At 48.0% G+C, this 22,606-nt stretch overlaps 1 protein-coding gene and 1 pseudogene across 4 annotated transcripts in view; one reads left to right on the top strand and one right to left on the bottom strand.

Moving 5' to 3' along the window:
* Positions 1 to 1,206: 1,206 nt before the first annotated feature.
* Positions 1,207 to 1,326, bottom strand: LOC120103253 (small nucleolar RNA SNORA70; annotated as a pseudogene).
* A 1,633-nt stretch (positions 1,327 to 2,959) lies between these two features.
* The window catches only part of Zbtb8a (zinc finger and BTB domain containing 8A), a 28,312-nt gene continuing 8,665 nt past the window's right edge, over positions 2,960 to 22,606 (top strand). Inside the window, exons 1-4 of one of the 4 annotated variants that reach the window (XM_087548714.1) lie at positions 2,960 to 3,001; positions 3,263 to 3,364; positions 12,407 to 12,494; positions 20,428 to 21,288. In XM_087548714.1, the coding sequence (XP_087404840.1) occupies positions 20,466 to 21,288 (823 nt within the window). In that variant the 5' untranslated portion in view covers positions 2,960 to 3,001; positions 3,263 to 3,364; positions 12,407 to 12,494; positions 20,428 to 20,465. Of the gene's footprint in view, positions 3,002 to 3,085; positions 3,365 to 12,406; positions 12,495 to 20,427; positions 21,289 to 22,606 lie in introns of those variants that run through there. The other 3 variants (NM_001107913.1, XM_087548715.1, NM_001399150.1) reach the window with 3 other exon arrangements.

Raw genomic sequence — 22,606 nt, 5'->3', positions numbered from 1 at the left:
GTATGTGTTGAATACATTTCTGTAAAGTTGGAGGAAGATGGGGGAGAGATGGCTTCGTGGTCAAGAGCCTCGGTTGCTCTCTCACAGAGGCTGTGATTTGAGGGGGCTCAGGAGCAGCCTAACTCCAGTCCCAGGGGATTGGACGGCCTTTCTCTTCTTCACCAGAAGCAGCAGGCTCATATAAGACCCACAGACATACAGGCTAGCAAGATGTTCATAAACACAAAATTAAAAAAAAAAACTTAAAAAACATTGGAATGAGTTCTCCTCTGTAAGAATGTGAACCTGAGAGAGTTTTAACAACGAAAGACAAGGAAGACAAAACAAAGATCTACACCAGCTAGAAAGACCACGGAAGTCCTGGAAAAGGCAGTGTCTGAGCACCGAGAGTGGGAGCCACTGAGGTCAGCAGGATGGAAATAAAAGAAACTCCCTTTTTCCTTGCAATACAGTTCATCATCAGCTGTTAGTCCCGTCCCCCCCCCCCCCCGGAACATGTTTACAGAACTCCTTGTGCTTTATTTGTTCATTTATTTTTGAGGAAAGGGCCAGGCGGCATATAGCCCAGGCTAGCTCAGAATGCCCGTTCCTCTGCCATGCCTGACTGTTGGCTATTTTAATTCACTAGCACTAAAATAAAAGCTCTGGGCAGGCCCAGAGGCACGCACCTCCCTTCCCAGGTGCTCCTGTGGTTGAAACACCAGGATAGCCTGAGCTCAGGAGTTCCAAGACAGCCCGAAGTGTCCAGTAAAACCCCATTACAAAAACAAACTACCCCCCCAAAACTGGTGAGATTTACCACTGGGTACAATTTGGTGGGGGTATAGGAGAACACAGTGGGAGTCCTCAGGAGTACAGGGCCTGCCACTTGTCCAGGGGATCTCGATTGAGGATGTATTTGACCCTATAGCCATCAGAGATAAGCCACTTCTCAGCTACCACATCTTTAAATATATGGGCATTACATTTGGGGAAGCCCCACTTCCTTGAGATAGGCATCTTCTGGTGACCAGGAACCTGAATTTGGCTCGGTGTAGAGCCCCAGTCACATGTTCCTTATCTGACAGCTTGGTGTAGCTGGACAGGATGACCTGGCCGAAGTGAACCCTGGCCACTGTCCCAGGGGCTTCCCAAAGGCACCTTTCACACCTGTCTGGGGCTTAGGTTAGGGACAGCTTTGAGATCTGGCATGAATAGCTGCTACAGAATTGTTTCCAACTTCCGTTTGGATAACCATATAGGCAAAAGGCTTCTGCCATCTGCAACAATTGCACACCAGGCCCCCACAGGGAAAGGGACCTTCCTGGTTGACTTAATCGGCTGTGGGAATCTTTGTTTTGTTTTGAGCTTAGCCCTGCTGGAGAAGAGCACAGAGAGATTTGCCTGCTGCTGCCTCCTCATTGCTACAGAAACCCTCTTATTATAATGTCTAAGTCTTTCAGGGATAAGTTCTCTCTCTCTCTCTCTCTCTCTGTGTGTGTGTGTGTGTGTGTGTGTGGTGTGTGTATGTGTGGTGTGGTGTGTGTGTGTGGTGTGTGTATGTGTGGTGTGTGTGTGTGGTGTGTGTATGTGTGGTGTGTGTGTGTGTGTATGTGTGTGTCAGAACAGTTTGAGCATATTCAGTAATTCTAATCAGTGCTAATTGTTTTCTCATTTTCTTTCTTTCTTTCTTTTTTTTTCAGACAGGGTTTCACTATGTAGCTCTGGCTGTCCTGGAACTATGTAGACCAGGGTGGTCTTGAACTCAGCGCCTCCTGAGTTCTGGCATTAAAGGTGTGTGCCACAGCACCTGGTGTCCTAATGATTTTCAAACAAGCTTCCTTCTGTCTTTCCTTCCGTGAGGAAACACATCTAATCACAGAGCACCTGGGGAGTAAACAGGTGTGACATTAGGAAATTGGTCTCTAACCTGGGACAAATAGCTGGGGTGCCTATTTAACATGACAAAGGGGACCTGGTCCGCCAGGTCCTCCCTGCATCCCTCAATCCATACCTGTTACAGGGCCCTCTTGACTGGTTTATCCTGCCCCCTAGTTTGAATTCTCCTGCCCAGGGGGCTGGGCTACTCTTCCTTATATAATCTAAGCATTTTGGCTACCCGCCCTCTTTGTAATTTTGGGTCCCCTGACTGCTGTACCTGGTTATGCTGCTCTCTCTTCTCCCTTCCCGCACCTCCTTTCTTCTCACAGGGCACAGCTCAGTCTGCTCCTGTCCACACTGTGCTCTCCCAGATGTCCCTGCCTCTGGCTATGCTCTCTCACATTCTAAAATCAACTTTCTCCTCCGCTATACCTAGGACCCGTCTTGTTCCTTTGCTTTCTATTTCTTCCTTCCGTCCTTTCTTTTCTTTCTTTTTCATTCAGAACTGAATGGATGTATTGATTCTCAATGATGTTCGAATGCATAGCTACTTGGGAAATCAGAAACCCTGGTGGGTATGACTTCGGGGATAGCTTCAAAATATTAAACGTATGCTTTGAAATTTTGAGTCCCCCCCTCCAATTTGGCAGGCAGTACTTGACAATCAGCATGAAGGAGTAGGAAACTAGTTTGTGGAATTTAAACAGTGTAAAAGTTCAGCAGTTTACTATTTTAGGAAATGTATTACCTGATATTTGTGTGCTCTGGATTAGGGTGACATCAGAAGAGAAACTTGGTTTACGACCAGTTTTTATATTTGAAAACAGAAAACCTGTTTTATTTTTATATCAAGAATCACGTTCTCTTATCTCAGCCCCTCGGGGCTTGCCTCTTCTAATGGTCTGATGGGGAACTACAGAGGTTTCTAAAAGGCTATGACTGCCTGGAATTAAGTGCTTTGACAAAGGGAAATTTTGTGGAAATCTCTCCCATTTTACGTCGTTAAACTTAAGCACAATAATGTCACAAGTACTTATACAGTAATTGTGGGCACGCCTAAGTCCCTCCCTCTCTCCTTGAACCAATATCCCCACATCTTAGAGATCCAGCCCTTCTGCCCTCCGGAGGCGCCTTTTCCAACGTAAAGTACAATTTTAAATTTTAAGCTCCCCACTAAAAGAATGATCCGCAGCCAACTGCTGGGGAACCTGGGCGCCCCAGAGCCTGCGGAGGGTGCAGTCGGGTGTGGGCACGGACAGGGGGAGTGGGCGAAGCTGCTGGTTGGTGCCTGAAATCTGTGCGTTGCCCCTTTAATTGTGTCCTCAGCCCTCGGGCGTTTCTGTCCAACGCCCACGTCAGCAAATACCTTTTGTTTCTCTCACGTTGGGGCTACTTGTTTTAGGGCGCAAAGCCTCGGCTTTGGAACAGGGTGCTTCCCCTACCAGGAACCGGGAATCGCTCCGCAGCGCGCGCGAGCGAGCAAGCGAGCAGCCAGAGCCCCGCGGTAAGTGGCTGCGCGGGCACGGGCGCGAGCTGGTGGAGGGCGGCCGGGGCGTCGGGGCTGCGGGCCCGGCCGAGAGCCTGGCGGAGGGCGGCGGGGCCGCCGGGGTGCGCCCCGGGGCTGCAGCCCTGGCCGGTGCGCCGGGCGGCCGGGCGCCATTTGCAGCGGAGGGCGCAGAGCCGCGGCTCCGAGGGCCGGCGACGGCCACAAAGGAGGCGCGGGCGGCGGCGGCGGCCCCGGGCGCGGCTGCGGGACAATGGCTGCACCGTCGCCGCCCGCGCCCGCCCCGCCGCCGGGCTTCCAGCCCCGGCCCGGCCCCGGGAAAGGCGGGAAGGCGCCGGTGAGGCGGCGCCACGGGGCCGGGCGTGTCTGCAGCCGTCGGACGCGGGACGCGGGGCGCGGGGCGCTGCAGCCCGGCGTTCTCACTCCGCCCTCCACCCTCTGGCTTTCCATCACGACGCGACAGTTCCGGGCTTAGAACCGAGGGCAGAAATATGGAGCCCCAGCTGGCTCCCGGCAAAATGTCCCTGGCATCTCCCACCGGGCGACCTGTCTGGCTTGGTCCCTTCGCGCTCTGGCGCGCTTACTCGCCCTTGACCGTGCGGTTAGCCATAATCCACGTCTTTCCGAGACGTGTTTGGAATAGGATTCACACCTAGCGGGCACCCAACCGCACACGCCGCCAACACCTACAACTCTTTATATTCGCAGAACTTTAGCAAATGGAGTGGTTTCACTTTGACGAAATAGAGCACTTAATTTCTTATGGGATGGCTACCGGTTCAGTCGTTTAGTCTACCTAGCAAAGGAAAAAAAACAAAAACAAAAACAAAACAAACCCGCTAACCATGGAGTCTCATCCCTAGGCAGGGAACTGAGAGGGGGGTACCCCCGCACCCCTAAGGCGCCCTGTTCTTGCAGCGTCCTGGAGCAGTCTTCAAAGAACTAAAAACCTTCGCTGATTTTTATCACTTAGATCGCACTTCTATTTACCTATTTATTCTTTGTTTTAAAGCGGACTCAGGCTAGATTTGAAATTCTGATCTTCTTACCTCCGTGGGAGTGCTGGGATGCACTAGACAAATTTCTGTCTTCAATGGCATAATTATATATTTTGTAATGTTCAAAGAGGTTAATATAAGTTTTTAAAATATCTCTTTTTTCTTTTTCATTTTTTTTTTTTTTTGGTTCTTTTTTTTGGAGCTGGGGACCGAACCCAGGGCCTTGCGCTTCCTAGGCAAGTGCTCTACCACTGAGCTAAATCCCCAACCCCTTTCTTTTTCATTTTTTACGATATATATTTCCTTTTGGAGACAGGGTGACAGGGTTCCGTGTAGCCCAGGCTAGACCTAAATCTGTAGTTTATGATGACCTTGGACCTCTGATTCTCTTGTAGCCCCCTGCTAAATGCAGGGTTTACAGGCGTGGGCCACCGAACCTGGTGTTATCCTGTATTCCAACCGAACCCAAGGCTTTATGCATGTTACGTAGGCACTTTACCACCAAACCATATGCCCAGCCCTCTCAAAACCTTAAATGGCTCCTTTATGTCTTCCCAAAAAAATATACACAGGCCCCATGGTGTGTGCATGCGGCCTGCGTGCGCATGCGTGCATGCGTTTGTGCATCCCAACGCGCGCGCGCGTGCGCGGTTGTATTTTGAACCCAGGGCCTTGCATGTGCTAGGCAAATGTTATCGTTGAGATACACCCCCAAGCCCTTATATTTTAAATTTTAATTTCATTATGAGATGAGGGTTTTGCTTGGGCTGACTTGGTCTTACTTCTTCCCGCCTCAGCCTCCCAAGACCCTGGGGTTTAGGGGGCATTACCCACATACCACACAGTGGCCTGCTCTCCCCACCCATCCCTTCTCCATCTTCCGTTCCTGTTCGCCTCATGGCCTTTGCACCTGCTGTCAGTTTGCCTGGAGTAGGTACTTTCCTACTATGGGCATCAGTCCTCTCAGCGAGGCCTTCCAACCATAGTTCAAAACTCAAGTCTCTATTTTTTTTTTCTTAAGATTTATGTGTGTGTGTGTGTGTGTGTGTGTGTGTGTGTGTGTGTGTGTGTGTGTGTGTTTTGCCTGCCTGTGTACTAAGTGGATGCCTGGTGTCAGATAAGGGTGGTGGATCCCCCTGGATGGGAGTTACAGATGACTGTGAGCCTCCATGTGGGTGTGGGGGATCGAACCTAGATCCTTGGAGAAACAGCCAGTGCTCTTAACTGCTAAGCCATGCCTCCAGCCTCCCTAAGGGTTCTAACATTTAATCCTAAAACTTTCCTATCTTGGACCCTGTAGCCCATATGTGCTACTAAGATAATCAAAGAAAGAACAGTCGATGTTGCCTACCTTTAATCCTAGCAGAGGCAGGCGGATGTCACTGATTTGGAAGCCAGCCTGGTCAACAGATCAACCAAAGAACAGGTATTTACTTCTTACACCTGTAAATGCCGGGAAGTTCCAGATTATGGTCCCCTGACTGGCAGCTGCTTTCTGCTTCCGGGATGGCACCTCCTCACCACATACATAATGAGGGTAAATACAGTCTGTGTCTTCATTAGTAAAAAGGATAAGAAGGGATAAGGCCAGGAGCAGACCTACTCCTCAAACCCCTTTTGAAGGATGTTAATCCCGCCCTGAGGGCAGTGCCCCTCCCCCCCCATGGCGGCCTAATAACCCCCTAAAAGCTCCTGGTCATACTCCTCCTCTGCGAATGAACTTTCAGCATGAACTTTGGAGGACACACAGCTTTCTAAAGCAAAGCTCTTAAATTGTTTCTGGACTTAATTCTAAATCTTCCCAGAATTACATGGCCATTCCTCCTCTGAAGAATACAGTCGACATTCAAAGAACAGTTTGCTCAGTTCCAGTTAGCCCAAAGTTGGGAGGTAGGGTTTTTGCTAGGACCCACACACTAAGGCCTAGATCAGTGCTGTGTGTAGTAGGAAAAGATGATTTCTGGACCACAAACTCCATTCAGGTTTTCCCTGTCTTGCCCAAATCTTCAGTCTACATGACTTTTCTGTCTATGCTAAAGACCTTCCAAGTTAATGGTTCCTAAAATATGTGATTGCCTTTTCCAACCACCCTTTAAAAAGATCCTTGACCTTAACAGGAATTGACTTCTCTACTCTTTCTAGGGACTACTATAGATATTTAACTCATCCGAGATTCAGTAGATGTTTCCGCTTGACTTTTTGGATGACTCTCGGGAGTTAATCTGACTCGCCAGTAGAACTTGTAAGATCAGTCTCCAGAAAAAAGAAAATTCGGAAGGCATTAAACTTGCCCTTGGATACCTCTGTAGAAAGTAACCTCCCCCCCCTTTTTTTTTTTGATATAGGATACTATTTGTTATTGTTAATTATGCTGAATGTTACCGAGCTGTAGGGTACACAGTTTACCCTGTCCTTCCTGAAGGGACTGGACCCTGGATTAGACACTACCTACACCCAAACACCTGCTCTCACAGAGACAGCCTTTATTAAGCCTGGAAGAAAAGTAAATGCTTTTTGACTCAGGCAGAAAACAGAAGCAAGTGACCTTATAGGTGTGATTGTAGGAGGAAAAAGGAGCGGGTCAGTGTTAGAATGTCCTAGGGTGCTAGTGGGCTAGCATGCGGGGCTCTGGTTCTCAGCCTTAGGAATGAGTCTGGCATAAGGAACATAAGACCTTGGTAGCTAGCTTTAGGGATGTAATCTATGGTTTACAAGGGAGAGGGAGGGCTGGAGAGATGGCTTAGTGGTTAAGAGCACTGCACTGCTCTTCCCGAGGTCCTAAGTTCAAATCCAACACATGGTGGCTCACAAGCATCTGTAATGAGATCTCAGGCCCTCTTCTGGCGTGTCAAGGGAGACCTTGAAGTCCAAGTCATTTCCTCAATACTGGGATCCTAGCTGTGTACAGCCACTCCACGTTCTGTATGTGCTAGACAGCTCTTTACCAGGTGACTGCACCACTCCTGGGTTTTCCTGCTCCTTCTGGGCCACGTCTTTCCCTGTATTGTTTCAGTTTTCTTTGGGGAGTGTAAACTGAGGGGCATTGTGTGGGGCATTTGCATACACTGTGGGGGGGGGCAAATTCGTTCTGGGCTCAGGCTGTTCAAGTGTTGATGTGGTTCTTTCTTTTTTAGATTAATTTATGTCTGTTGTGAGGGTTTCAGATACCCTGAGTTACAGACAGTTGGAAACTGTCTTGTGAGTCCTCTAGAAGGGCAGCTAGTGCTCTCAACCCCTAAAACATCGCTGCAGCCCCCGACTTTCTGGTAATTTTTTAAAATTTTTTAAATTATTAGATGTAAGTACACAATAGCTGTCTTCAGACACACCAGAAGAGGGCGTCGGATCCCATTACAGATGGTTGTGAGCCACCATGTGGTTGCTGGGAACTGAACTCAGGACCTCTGGAAGGGCGGTCAGTGCTCTTAACCGCTCAGCCATCTCTCCAGCCCTAGTAACTTCTCTTGTACATTAGTTTTTTTACTTATACAGCGGTGAAGCTCCTGATGGAGACTCCAGGAATCGAACTTGCGTCCTCTTGAGAAGCATCATCGCTTCCATCCTCAGAGACCTCTCTCCAGCCCCGACTTTCATGTTGGAAAACATTATTGAAAATATAATTGGGGCTGGGGACTTAGCTCAGTGGTAGAGCGCTTGCCTAGCAAACGCAAGACCCTGGGTTCCGTCCCCAACTCCGAAAAAAAGAAAACAAAGCAAAAAAAAAAAAAATATAATTATTGGAAGCCAGTGAGATGGCTCTGAGGGTCGAGGTATTTGCTGGGTTGGATGACCCGAATTTGGTCCCTGGAACTTACATGATGGAGGAACCTCAATGCCCAAGGTTGTCTTTTGACCTTCAGGTGCCCACCATAGGATGTGCTATACACACAATAATAAATTACAGTAATTTAATTTAAAACTTAAACAACTGCTGTAAAGTTTTTGGAGATAGGGTTTCTCAGTGTAGTCGTGGCTGTCCTGGAACTCACTTTGTAGATCAGGTTGGACTTGAACTCACAGAGATTCGCCTGCCTCTGCCTCCTGAGTGCTGGGGTTAAAGGCCGTGCTCCATGGCCCCTGACCTAGTCTATACTGGGTCTGTCAGATCATCGTTGGAAGCTGAAAAGAAAATTATTCAAATTATTTCAGGCTTCCTAGAGCAATGTTTTTTTTTAAAATATTTATTTATTTTATGTATATGAATATACTGTCGCTGTCCTCAGACACAGCAGAAGAGGGGGCATCAGATCCCGTTACAGATGGTTGTGAGCCATGATGTTCTTGCTGGGAATTGAACTCAGGACCTCTGGAAGAGCAGTCAGTGCTCTTAACCACTGAGCCACCTCTCCAGCCCATTCCTAGGGCTCTGTAAACACATGAAACAAGTGAGACTGAAGAGAGGAAAAGGGGCGAGAGGTGGGTTGTCTGCTTAAAGCTGTTCCTGCCTCAAGCAACTCCATAGGGGGCCAGGGAGATGACTCAGTGGGTAAAGTGGCCATGCCACGGGGTCTGATAACCTGAGTTCAATCCCCGGAACGCCAGTGATAGAAGGAAAGTACCAATCCCTACAAAGTTGTCTTTGGACCTCACTAAGTAAATGAAACAAAGAAAGAAGCAGTTGAGATTCCCACCCTCTGTTCCTGTGAAGCTTCCTGAGCACTATGTGCACCTCCAGCCAGGAGTAAAGAAGCAAAAGTTCCAGTCTAACAGAAAGGGACCAAAGTTACATGGCCGACTGGGGAAATCTGATTAGCAGCGCCTGGGTGGATCTTGGACAAACCTCCAAAGAAGTCTGGCAGCAGTAGGAGCTGTGACTCTGGCTGAGGCTCACAGTGTGAAGAGTGCCTCCTAGGGGCTTCCACTCAGATGAAATTGGGAACTTGCAGTAGGCCACTGAAAGATGCTTGGATGAGTCACTGTGAAGCTAAACTGGGATCTGTTTAGAAGGAGAGAAGTACAAACCCAAGAGAGTTTGCTACAGTAAGATTTGTTTCTTTTCTAGTTAGGATCTCGTATAGATCATGAAGTCTGGAGTGCTAGGATTATAGGTGTGGCCCACTAACACACACACACACACACACGCACACACACACGCACACACACACGCACGCACTGTTAATCCCCTGGCTCTGGAGACAGGCAGGTGAGAATCTCTGAGTTCAAGGCCAGCCTGGTCTACGTAGTGAGTCATAAGGAGAAAGGTAACATTTGAAATGAGCTGTATAGGTGATTCTTTTTTTTTTTTTTTTTTTTTTCTTTTTTCTTTTTTTCTGGAGCTGGGGACCGAACTCAGGGCCTTGCACTTGCTAGGCAAGCGCTCTACCACTGAGCTAAATCCCCAACCCCCCTATATAATTTGAAACGGGTTCTCTTGCTTTTTGGTACCTATAAACATTTGGTAGAACCAGTCAGTTTTACATAAGCATTCTAACAGACACAAGAAAAATGTATGACCATGAAATTCTAAATTGTTTGCAAGATGGGTCAGGACTTAAGAGCACTCGCCTCTCTTCCAGAGGACCCGAGTTCAGTTCCCAGCACTCAACATTGGGCATCTCCCAACTGCCCATAACTCCAGGTCCAGGGATCAGACGCCCTCTTCTGGTGCTCGTGGGTACTACACACAGATTGCATGCATATACATGCAGACACATAAAATTTTAAAAAAACAAAACAAAACTATATTTAATTTTTGAAACTCTAATTGATCCCAGCACCAGGGAGGCAGAGACCGGTGGAGCCTGGTCTACATAGCAGGCTCCAGGTCAAGCAAGATTACACATTGAGACTCTGTCTCAAACAAAACAAAACCAAAACTTGGGGCTGGGGATTTAGCTCAGTGGTAGAGCGCTTACCTAGGAAGCGCAAGGCCCTGGGTTCGGTCCCCAGCTCCGGAAAAAAGAACCAAAAAAAACAAAACAAAACAAAGCCAAAACTTAAGCGTGTGCTTCCCAATACTGGGATTAAAGGCACGCACCACTTGTTTATTTAAAAGTTATTTTTATGTGTATGATTATTATACGTACATTTATGTGTGTGCCTGGTGCCCATACGGGTCAGAGTGGGACCCTGGATGGATCCTATTGTTGTGGACCAACGGGTTGGTGCTGGGACTCTGACTCAGGTCCTTGGGAAGAGCAGCAACTTCTCCTCTATTGTCGGTGATTTTTGAGACAAGAGTTTCTCTGTGTCCTGGAACTCGCTCTGTAGACCAGCAGGACTTCAACTCCCAGAGATCCGCCTGCCTCTGCCTTCCGAGTGTTGGGATTAAAGGAGTGTACACCATGCCCGGCTCAAGCCAGTGTGACCTTAACCACTGAACCATCTCTCCAGCCCTGTGATTTACCTTGAAGACCTGTGGTGGATGTTTTCCTTGGGTTATTTCTCATGGCTGTAGTCCTGTAGTTCCAGAGCCTCAGGTTACTGTTGTTATTGGGTTTTTTTTGGTTCTTTTTTTCGGAGCTGGGGACCGAACCCAGGGCCTTGCGCTTCCTAGGCAAGCGCTCTACCACTGAGCTAAATCCCCAACCCCTATTGTTGTTTTTTAGATGAAGAAACCAAGGCATGTAGCTCACAGACTGCTCACCCCTCTGCTCCAGTCCTGAGGACAACGGGGTACCAGTCTGCCGTCTGGATCTTGTTTCAGGAAAGCAAAAACAGTTCGAGTATTTTAAGCAGAGAGAGATCTACTGAAATGTTTGGGTCCTCATCAAAAGGGCTTGCATAAGGGGCTTGTGGTTCAGGGCTTCTGAAATGTTTCCCAGAACAAGACTACCCAAGGGGCCATCACAGAGGGACTCTGGGGGCTGCAAATGACATTCCTAGCTGCAGTTTGGGGATCCAGAAACTGCTGCCTTCAATGTCACCAGTGACTCTACTTATCTGTTTAAGAATTATAACTGATGGGGCTGGAGAGATGGCTCAGTGGTTAAGAGCACCGACTGCTCTTCCAGGGGTCCTGAGTTCAATTCCCAGCAACCACATGGTGGCTCACAACCATCTGTAATGGGATTCGATGCCCTCTTCTGGTGTGTCTGAAGACAGCGACAGTGTACTCATATAGATAAAATAAATAAATCTTTTAACAAAAAGAATTATAACTGTTAACAATGTCTTAATGAGATTCATGACATTCGAATATTTGTATAAGTCATTTGCTGTCTTGCCAGCCATCAAGGTTCCATCAACATGTCTGCCAGCATTAACAGCCCAGCTATGCACACATGGTTCCCACCTGCTTTCTGCCTCCCTTGCACCTGTCACAAAAGAATACCTCATTGACCTCTCACACTGTGGAAACTTTACTGCAAAGGACAGTGGGAAATGTGCTCTTCGGTGTCTGAGTTGCTAGGGTGGAGCTTGGTGATTGTCCCAAAACCTGACATTTCACTACCGTGTAAAAGCTGTGTAAGGCACAGGCTCAGTTTAGAAGTTTATTCTCTGGTAACTGAATTCACTTTGGCTGGCCACAGAGTAGACCGTGATTGTGCCCCTACAGAGCTCTGGTGATCCCAGAGCACTGCTCCACCCACCCCGTCCTAACAGACACAATCATTCATTCTGCCAAGACTTTTTCCTCCCTCAAACTTCTACTTTTCCTGGGCGTGGTAGCACATGCCCGTCCTTCCAACCCTGGAGGCTGAAGCAGGAGGATCGCAAGTTTGAAACCCATAAAACAGTTATTCCTCCAACTTCTGAGTTTATTCACAGTTTCCCTCCTGCTGCTTTAGTTGCCAATTTAGTTGCTTTTGTAGCCGGGTTACTATTATTTTGAGGCAGGGGCCAAGGCAGACCCAGCCAGCCTTGAACCCCTGACCCTCCTGTTAGACTTCCCAAGTGTTGGGATCCCAGATGTGTTCCACCATCCCCTAAAGTGTTAATTATGTAGAAGGTGACATAATGCATCAAAATGAATAATCTATGCCAGATTATTTTTACATGCTGAACATCGATGCCTTCTATATAAATAAATAACCAGGTATCCCTGCAGATATGTCTCTCATTACAGAAGTTCACCCTGTGTATCTATCTTTTCTCCCCACAGACACTGTGCTGTTCGTGCTGACTTGGATCCCTTCCTCTTTGCCCTGCAACAGTCTTAAGGTTTCAAGAGTAGCATCGGACCTTTCCAGGTATGAGGAAGTCATGTCCTTGGTGCTGGAGACTGAACTCAGGCCCTTGGGTGTTCTGTTTCCGATCTCCACTCCAGCTGCACGTGGAAAGGTTTAATCCTTTGATTTTATTAATATAAATATTAATTCTGTATATTAGTTCTATGATGTGTATAGGTATTTTGCCTGAATGTATGTCTGTGCACTGCATGCATGCAAAGGTCAGAAAGGGGCCGTAGATCCTTTAGAACTAGAGTTATGGTGCTTATAACCCACCATGTGGTTGCTGGGATTTGAACTCAGGACCTCTGGGAGAGCAGTCAGTGCTCTTAACCGCTGAGCCATCTCTCTCCAGCTCCTAATGTTCCTGGTCCCGTATAAGGGAGAAGTTCATCCCAAGGCCTCCTGCTCAGATCAGGACCAGAAACATTTAGACTTACCCTACACCCAAACCGCCTGACCGACTTTTCTTCTCATGAGGAGCACAGATGCATGCCGCCACGTCAGAGTTTATGTAGGCTCTAGGGGTCAGAGCAGGTCCTCATGCTTGCGTGGCAACTACTTCACACGCTGGCTTGCCCCCCAAGCCTCTAACTTACTGTCGAATATCATCCAATTTTTAATTTTTATTTCACATGCATTGGTGTTTCTCTTGCATGTATGTCTTTGTGAGGGTTTGGGATCCCCTAAAACTGGAGTTACAGACACCCATGTTCTGCCACATGGGAGCTGGGAATTGAACCTAGGCCCTCCTGAAGAGCAGCCAGTGCTCTTGGCTGCTGAGCTGTCTCTCCAGCCTGTGTTGAAATTTTAATATAATATTTTCCACTTATTCTTTGAGAATTTCATGTATGTGTACAAGGAGTTTTGATTACATCATTGCTCATTCCCTGCCTCCAAGTTCCCCCGTACCCCATACTTTTCCAACATGTCTCCCTCCTGACTTCATGCGCTCCTTCTCCCTGTCCCTTTCTTCTTCATAACCTGCTGAGTCCTGTTACTGTCAGCCATATGCACATAAGGATGAGGTCACTTGTTGGATAGTGGACAACTTACTAGGGCTACAACTACAGCGAAAAATGACCCTTCCTCCTCCAGTCGTCATCAGTGTCTCCTTGGCTAAGATTGGGCGTCTTGCGCCTCTCCCCAGGCATCCTGAGTTTGACCAGCTCGGTTCTGTGCTTTTCTCGGTTGGGTTAGCACAGCTGTTGAGCATTTTCCAGTCAGCCTTCCATTTCATGTTCAGAAGTCATCTGACTCCATCCACATCCACACAGCGTCCCCATCCACACAGCATCCACAGGGTGTCTCTCTGCAGCCCCGGCTGTCCTGGAACTCACTCTGTAGACCAGGCTCGCCTCAAACTCAGAGATCCTCCTGCCTCCATTTTCAAAATGCAAGTGAAGTTGTTCCTCCCCCAGAAGAGGACAGGAAATCGAGGCACAGTCCAATTCAGTGGTACTGGTTCGTATTTCTAAGGGGTGGCATTTGCACCTTGGCAGTTAAGGTCTCTGCAGAATCAGAGCAAGAGCTGCAGAAGTTGGAGGTAGAGGCTGGATGCAGGGGAGGCTGCAGAAACTCCGCGGTTGCCTTCGTTCTTGCTTTGCGGTTTTGCTCTTGTTTTATTGGTGCTGGAGACTAAACCATGCTAATATGAACCACCGAGCTGTACCAGCTTCACCCTATTACTTCTTTCCGTGTGTGTGTGTGTGTGTGTGTGTGTGTGTGTGTGTGTGTGTGTGTGTATGTGTGTGTGTAACATGCTCCTATGTGCATGCATCCGTGTATATATACATGCGTATGCACATGAGTATAGAGGCCAGAGGTTGATGTCAAATATTCTCTTCAGTCACTTTCCACAACATCGTTACTGTTATATTAAGACAGAGTCTCACTGTGTAGTCTTGGGTGGCCCCGGAACTCATTATGCAGACCAGGCTGCCATCGAAGTTACTGAGATCTGCCTGCTTCTTCACCTCAAGCGATGTGACTGAAGACACGTGCCTCTGAGTTCGGCTGCCGCTTTAGTTTTCGAGACAGAGTCTTGCTGAACCTGGAGCCTGAGAGTAGCAAGCCTCGGGAATCCCTGTCTTATCCTCCCCACACGGGAGCTACAGGCACGAGATGCTGCAGTTGGCTTTCCCTCCTACCTTCCATCCCTCCATTCATTTCTTTTCTTGTCCTCAGTGTTGGAGACTGACCACAATACCTTGTAGACAAGGACTCTACCGCTGAGCTGTAGCCCCGCCCCCTTGGTGTCAAGACCCGAGTGTCACAGTTTTGGAAAGGAGATGGGGTCATACATTGCTCAGTGCCCACCCCACCCCCGCGCCCCATGCAGTGCTTTTAACGCACACCGCATCCTGTTGGCCAGCACCCAGCTTTTCAGAGCATCATCTCTGATGGGATCAAAATGGTAGCCGGATCACTTGGCCTTCTTCCACACTCCGCCAGACGTTCTGGTATTTTAACATATTTGGAAATTATTTTCTCCTGAGTCCCAGTTGCAGTCAAGGAGAGAAATACATTTCAGAGCTGCTCCCCTCCCCCGCCCTGCACCCACAGGTGCCTGTGCAAACACTTTAAATCCAGAATCTGGTAACTGCATCCGGGTCAACGAATTCAGCCCACTTCAACAGTGTATTCCTTTGAGGTCATTATTCATTCCTAGGTCTATGCCAAGGTTGTTTAGTGAAATCTGACAAACCCTTTCCTTCTGTGTGGGTTTAGAAAGTTAGCACCTTGGAAAACATTCTGTGGCTGTGAGTATGGTCCAGTGGTGCTGGCGTGGTGAGGGAGGTCTGAGGAAGCTTGCTTACTAGGCACCCGCTACGGGTGAGCATCTCAGGTCAGGAGCCACACAGCTGTCTAGAAAGGCAAGTTAGGAATGGCAGCCTGCCCCTTGTCTTAGCCTATGAGGCTATTCGGATTCAAGTCTCCACATTCCAGTGCACGGCCCCCACGGGCTGGTAGCCATATCATAATGCAAAATGCATTCAGTCCCACTTCAAGAGTCCTCATGGTCTTTCTGCCTCAACCCTGATTGAAACTCCAGTCTTCCGAGACTCAAGGCAAAGCATCTACTTCCAACACACAGCCCCACATTACCATTTCAGAAGGGAGGAAAGGGAGCTTACTGAGGAAATGCTGGACCAAAGCGAGCCTGAAACCCAGCAGGGCAAACTCACCATTCTGCATCTGCACGTCTAATGTCTCTCTTCAGATCTCCAACTCCTTTCAGCTCTGTTGACTGCAGCACACTTCTCTCTCCCGGGCTGGTTCCACATCCAGTCTGCAGCTTGCCTCGGCAGGTAGCCCACAGCTCTGGCCTCTCATCATGTTAGGATCTCCAAGGCAATGCAGGCTTCACTTTCATAGCTTCACACAATGGCCTCTCTGAGCCTCCATGGAGGTCACCCTGACACGTGCCTGACCTTGGTGACTTTCCTTAGCCAAGGAGGGAGATTCCACAACCCCTTTCTTGTATCCTTGACTCTAAAGCCAGAACCATGTGGCTGACGCTGCCAAGGCCGCCTGCTTGCCGGGCCTGGAACACGCCCCATCCAATACATTTTGACCAGCTTTCTCCTGCTTGAAGGTTTCCTTCACTGCATATGCTTTACTTCCGTCTCACAAATTGGAACTTAGCTGGATGAGGTCTTGCCCTGAAGTTGACAATCCCTTTATTCCATTCAGCCTCCGGCTTTTCTTATATTTTTGGTTGTGAGCCTATCCTTTACCGGCTGAGCCATCTCTCCGGACCCATCTTTGTGTGCTGGGCTGACCTCCATTCTACATCCTGGTGTTCCTTCTCTCCTTTTTTTTTTTTTTTAAAGATTTAATTTCAATCTCTCTCTCTCTCTTTCTATATGTGTGTGTGTGTGTGTGTGTGTGTGTGTGTGTGTGTGTGTGTGTGTATAATATATATATACATTCACACCAGAAGAGGGTATCAGATCCCATTACAGATGGTTGTGAGCCACCATGTGGTTGCTGGGATTTGAACTCAGGACTTAACCACTGAGCCACCTCTCCAGCCCGTTCCTTCTCTCCTTAAGCTGTGTTTTCGTATTTGTCCTGTCCAACTTGCTCCTTTTCAGTATAGAACTGCAGAAGAGTGATTACTGATGACCACAGTTCTTAGGGGTATCTTCAGACAAAGTCAATACTAGGCAGTCTTTGAAATCTCAGCCAATGCCCTAATCTGAAACTCTTCGATTTGGCCTCAGGCAGATTTTTAGGACAAGGGGAAAAAGGAGTCACATTCTCTGCCAACATAAGGCTAGGCCACTCACTAACACACTCCCCGTCTGAACCTTCTGGAGCCAGCCGATCATTTCCATTGCCCTCAGCCCCATTGGCCTTCATGGCCTTACTAGTATGGCTGACTAAGGCCTGCTTAAAGCCTCCAACCACGTTCCTAATCCAAAATCCCAAAGTCACAAGTTACCAGGTCAGGGCTGTCACCGCAGTATCCAGCTGCCCGGTACCGACTTCTGTCTTAGTTACTCTTCCATTGCTGTGAGAGAAATTGAATCGGAGACTTCCAGTTTCAGAGGTTTAGTCCGTTACCAAGGTGGCGGGGAGCATGGCTCCACTCGTGTTGGTGGAGCAGTAGTTGAGAGCTTCCTCCTGATGTGCAGACCCAGAGAGACAGACAGATGGACAGACAGACTGGGCCTGGTGTGGGCTTTTAAAACCTTAGAACCCACCCACAGTGACAACCTTCCTCCAACAGGGTCACATCTCCTAATTCTTTCAATTCCCTCCAAATAGTCCCTGGAGAGGAAACATCCAAATGTTTCTGCGGGGCATTGCTTACTCACGGCACCCCTATGTTTCAGATAGAGTGTAGAGGTAAAGCTCATCACACACATGCACACACACACACACACACACACACACACACACACACACCTGAGTCTCGCACTTGGGAGGCTGAGGCAATAGGATCCTGGGTGTGAGGCCCACCTGAGTTCTGACTGGGGTAAGGGGTGGGGCGGAAAAGGGGAGAGGAATGGAAGGAGGAGGAAGATAACAGTCTCAGTGAAGAGAGGCTCTTTTCCCGGTATGTGGGGAGCTCAGGGCACTTCAGAGGTACAAGGTTCTCCGATGATCTGAATCTGTTCCAGACCTCTCATTCCAAGTGCCCAGGTCCTTCTCCTTCATCAATGGTTCTTACAGAAGGAATTTGGTCAAGGCGTGAAGTAACTTCTGTTGTAACTTTGAAAGCCATGCCTACTTCATGATTGGTTTCTCCTGATGTCCCTACCTCAAGCTGTAGGAAAAAACTCCCTTAGGGCAATAGTTCTCTGGTCAGTTGGGCTAAGAGTCTGAGGCCTGGAGCCTGTCCTTTCCCCTCTTAGGCGCTCCATCGCTGTTGTCATGGTTATTGCAGTGAGCAGTCTTGCCTTCAATATGCAGATGCAGGTGAGGAGAGAGCCTCCGAGCCACCATCCGACACACGTCTCCACAGTTCACTTTTTCATTGGCAAGGAAATCTTTTCCACCACAAACAGCTGGAAAATGAGCCCCTAGATTCTGATATGGAGGGTTTAGTTCCTGCCCTCTTGTCTGTCAACCAAGATGATATCCTATGCAGAGATCAGAAGCTGTTCTCTATGTTCCAGACAGATAATTTATTTCAGGGACAGAAGAGAGTGATCAACCTGCAAACTCATTATTAGTTCTCTCTGGAAACCCTGTTGCCCAGTTCATGGCGGGGGCATACCAAAGTGTGTGCACCCCTAAACTCACACTTAATCCTGTCTTGCAGTCCTGCCTGCTCCCCAAGGATCTGAGCTGTGGACTGGAGTGTTTGCACTAGGTGACAAGTGTAGTCACTCCTGTGTGAATGGAGCTGGGCTCATCCCTCTCAGCTTCTGTCGCCCCTACCACATGTCAGAGGCAGTGCCTGGGAAGATATTGTCCTTTCCTTTACTTTTTTTTCCTTTTCTTTTTTTCGGAGCTGGGGACCGAACCCAGGGCCTTGCGCTTGCTAGGCAAGTGCTCTACCACTGAGCTAAATCCCCAACCCTTCCACTTTACTTTTAACGTGAAGCGTCTTCCTGCTCCCCAGTAGCCCCCAGGTAGAGCCTGTTTAAAGAACTTGCTCATAGCAACTCTGACCAACACAGATACCCGCTTTCAACTTCCACCAACTGCCCGGAAAGCAATTTTTACTGAAACTTAAAATTTTTCTTGATGGAAAAATTAACTTAAAAATAGTTTAATTTGGGGTTGGGGATTTAGCTCAGTGGTAGAGCGCTTGCCTATCAAGCGCAAGGCCCTGGGTTCGGTCCCCAGCTCTGAAAAAAACAAACAAACAAACAAAAAAAAATAGTTTAATTTTCTGTGAGCCAGGCAGTGCTGGTACAGTGCCTTTCATCTCAGCGCTCTGGAGGCAAATGCAGGTGGATCTCTGAGTTGGAGGCTAGCCTGGTCTACAGAGTGAGTTCCAGGTCAGGATAGTTTCTCTACACAGAGAAACCCCGTCTTGGAAAAACAAGCAATAAACAGAACAAAAAAATTGTAAAAATTGAAGAGTACACTGAATGTCTTGCCCTCCTCCATTCCTTAGGACTTCAGTATTTTCCCAACACCACCCTTCTTTTCATTACTAGACATGGCAAGAAATAATTTCACTCGACTGCTATTAAATCATTTGTGGTTATACCACTTGACCCTAAGCTGTCTCATTTTATGTTTTTTGTTTTGTTTTTTTAAGATTTCTTTGTTTAATGTATGTGAATACACTGTAGCTGTCTTCAGACACACCAGAAGAGGGCATCAGGTCCCATTACAGATGGTTGTGAGCCACCATGTGGTTGCTGGGAATTGAACTCAGGACCTCTGGAAGAGCAGTCAGTGCCCTTAACTGCTGAGCCATCTCTCCAGCCCTGTTTTTTTTTTTTGTTTGTTTGTTTGTTTGATAGGCCATGTTCTAGCCTGAGTGAGGGGGAAGGGTAAGAGAGATGAAGGGTCGAGCTCAGGAGGCCAGCGGGGAGGATGCTACCAGCCACAGTAAAAATGAGCTGCTCTTGAGGCTGGGGAGATGGTCCTGAGTTCAATTCCCCGCAACCACATGGTGGCTCACAACCATCTGTAATGGGATCTGATGCCGTCTTCTGGTGTGTCTGAGGACAGTGACAGTGCACTCATCATATATAAAATAAGTAAAAACATCTGAAGAGAAAAGAATGGGCTGCTCTCTTAGGCAGCGGGGAAGTGCAAGCCTAGAGGCCCTGCACTCGGGAGACTGAGTGCCATCCAAAATAAAGACACTGTCAGGTCCATTGCTATGGGGTTTCAGGGTCAGCTGCGCTGTCATTTCCATATGGTGCACCGCTTGCTTCTGTCGTCTTTGTGCACCAGGCACATCTTTCTAAGTTTGAGCGTCAGACCTTGACAAATAGTTCCAGTCATGTAGTGACGACTAGAATTTTACATCAGAAATAGAGGTAGGAATAGGGTAGACTGGAACCCTCTCCTGCCGGGTTGGTGAGTGTGTGTGGGAGTGCGCACATGTGGGATGGGGTTGTTTTATTTTGTCTGTTGTTTCTGTTTTGTTTGGTTTTTGCAACATGGGGCCTTCCCCCCCCCCCCCATAAGCTCAGCTGGTATTTTGCCATGTGACTATCTATATCCTTCTCCTCACTTCTTATTTTGAGACAGAATCTTGCAAATTTTCCAGGCTGACCTCGAACCCTCTGTAGCTCAAGCAGGCCTTGAGCTTGTAATCCTCATGCCTTAGCCTTCTGAGTAGCAGGGACTGTAGGCCAGCGGTAGCCGCTCCTGTGGGACCCGCTGTCTTCTGTGTCTTGGGAACTATTTTATAAGAAGAAAAGAGGGTTAGCTGGGAAACCGATCATTCTAATTAGTACTTTCACCGGCAAGTTGCAGGCTTGTTTCTTAGGTCCTCTCCGGTACCCACGTATGTCCTTACCCCCTTTAGGTCCTCTCCGCTACCCACGTGAGTCCTTCCCCGGCAAAATGGAGATCTCCTCGCACCAGTCCCACCTCCTGGAGCAACTGAATGAGCAGCGCAGGCAAGACGTGTTTTGTGACTGCAGTATTCTAGTCGAAGGCAAGGTCTTCAAGGCGCATCGGAATGTATTGTTCGCAAGCAGTGGCTACTTTAAAATGCTGCTTTCTCAGAACTCCAAGGAGACAAGTCAGCCAACCACAGCCACGTTTCAGACCTTCTCCCCCGACACCTTCACGGTCATCCTGGACTTCGTCTATTCCGGCAAACTCTCTCTTACTGGACAGAATGTGATAGAAGTGATGTCTGCCGCGAGCTTCCTTCAGATGACTGACGTCATCAGCGTGTGCAAGACTTTCATTAAGTCCTCCTTGGATATTAGTGAGAAGGAGAAAGATCGCTACTTCAGCCTCTCGGATAAGGACACCGGCTCTAATGGAGTAGAGCGTCCCTCTGTCTATAGCAGCAGCTGGCAGGAAGATGGCGGGTCTCCCCGCTCTCACCTGAGCCCAGACCAAGGACCAGCCATAGTGAGTGGAAAGCCATGGAACAAGTACAGTTACCACCCAGCCTCCCAGAGGAGTCCTCAGCCACCATTGGCCAAGCATGAGCAAAGGAAGGACCCCATTAAGAAGACCAAGCACTTGAGATTGCCACAGCCATCTGAAGTTGTTCATTTCAAGTCGGGCAAAGGAGATGCTCGGACATCCGATTCCGGCCACCATGTTTCCCAGTCTGAAGAGCAGGTCCAGGTGGATGCTGAAGTGGATCCTGTTTCTGCTGGCTACCCGTACAGCCAAGGGCCTGAGGTCGCCTCCAGGAGCTTTCCAGGTACCCCAGAGAAGCTAAGTCTCTCAAGTTTAAAGGCCCTTCATTTTAGGTGCCACAGCAGTTTTAAAGAGATTTTTACATTATTTACATGTGTGTGTGTGCGTGTGTGTGTGTGTGTGTGTGTGTGTGTGTGTGTGTGTGTGTGTGTGTGTGTTTGAGCATGTCTGTATGGGTGACACCCACAGGCCAGCCAAGTGTATTGGATGTTCTGGACTTGGAATTACAGATAGTTGTAAGCTACCAGATGTGGGCGCTGTGAACCGTTCTCGGGTCCACTAGAAAAGCAGCCGTTGCTCTTCCTGAGACTTATCTCTAGCCTCTTACGATTTTTTTTTCTTTCTTTTCTTTTTTTTTCGGAGCTGGGGACCCAACCCAGGGCCTTGCGCTTGCTAGGCAATCGCTCTACCACTGAGCTAAATCCCCAACCCATGATTTTTTTTTTTTTTTTTTTTTTTGGTTCTTTTTTTCGGAGCTGGGGACCGACCCCAGGGCCTTGCGCTTCCTAGGCAAGCGCTCTACCACTGAGCTAAATCCCCAAGCCCCCCCATGATTTTTTTTAAGTCATACTTTTTACTTAAATTTATTTCATAGGACCTGGAGAGATGGTTCAGCGGTTAAGAGCACTGACTGCTCTTCCTGAGGTCCTGAGTTCAATTCCCAGCAACCACATGGTGGCTCACAACCATCTGTAATGGGATCTGATGCCCTCTTCTGGTGTGTCTGAAGACAGCTATAGTGTACTCATGTACATAAAATAAATAAATCTTTAATATATATATATCTTTAAAAATCTCTGAAGTGGGTGGACCAGGAGGGGAGTAAAATCTGGAGTGTAAAAATAAATAATTAATTGAAAAAAAAATCGGGCTGGAGAGATGGCTCAGCGGTTAAGAGCGCCCGACTGCTCTTCCAGAGGTCATGAGTTCAATTCCCAGCAACCACATGGTGGCTCACAACCATCTGTAAAGAGATCTGATGCCCTCTTCTGGTGTATCTGAAGACAGCTACAGTGTACTTATATATAATAAATAAATCTTTTTAAAAAAAAAAGAATTAAAAAAAAAAAAGAAAAAAAATCTCTGTGAAGCAAGGTACACACTTTTAATCTCAGGATTGGGGATCAGAGGCAGGCTCATCTCTGTGAGTTTGAGACCACCCAGGACTGCCTAGTGAGACTCTGTCTCAAGCAAACAAAAACAAACAAAAATTCCTCTTTAAAAATTAATTTGCTTCATTTTCGGCTTGTATGTGTGCGCGCGTGTGCGCACGGTGTGTGTGTGTGTGTGTGTGTGGCACTACCTTTCCAAGTGTAAAACTC

Source organism: Rattus norvegicus, chromosome 5 (genome assembly GCF_021556685.1).
Source record: "Rattus norvegicus strain SHRSP/BbbUtx chromosome 5, alternate assembly SHRSP_T2T, whole genome shotgun sequence".
Taxonomy (NCBI): Eukaryota; Metazoa; Chordata; class Mammalia; order Rodentia; family Muridae; genus Rattus; species Rattus norvegicus.
The sequence above is the reverse complement of the archived record's forward strand: the minus strand, read 5'-3'. Positions and strand labels throughout refer to the sequence as shown.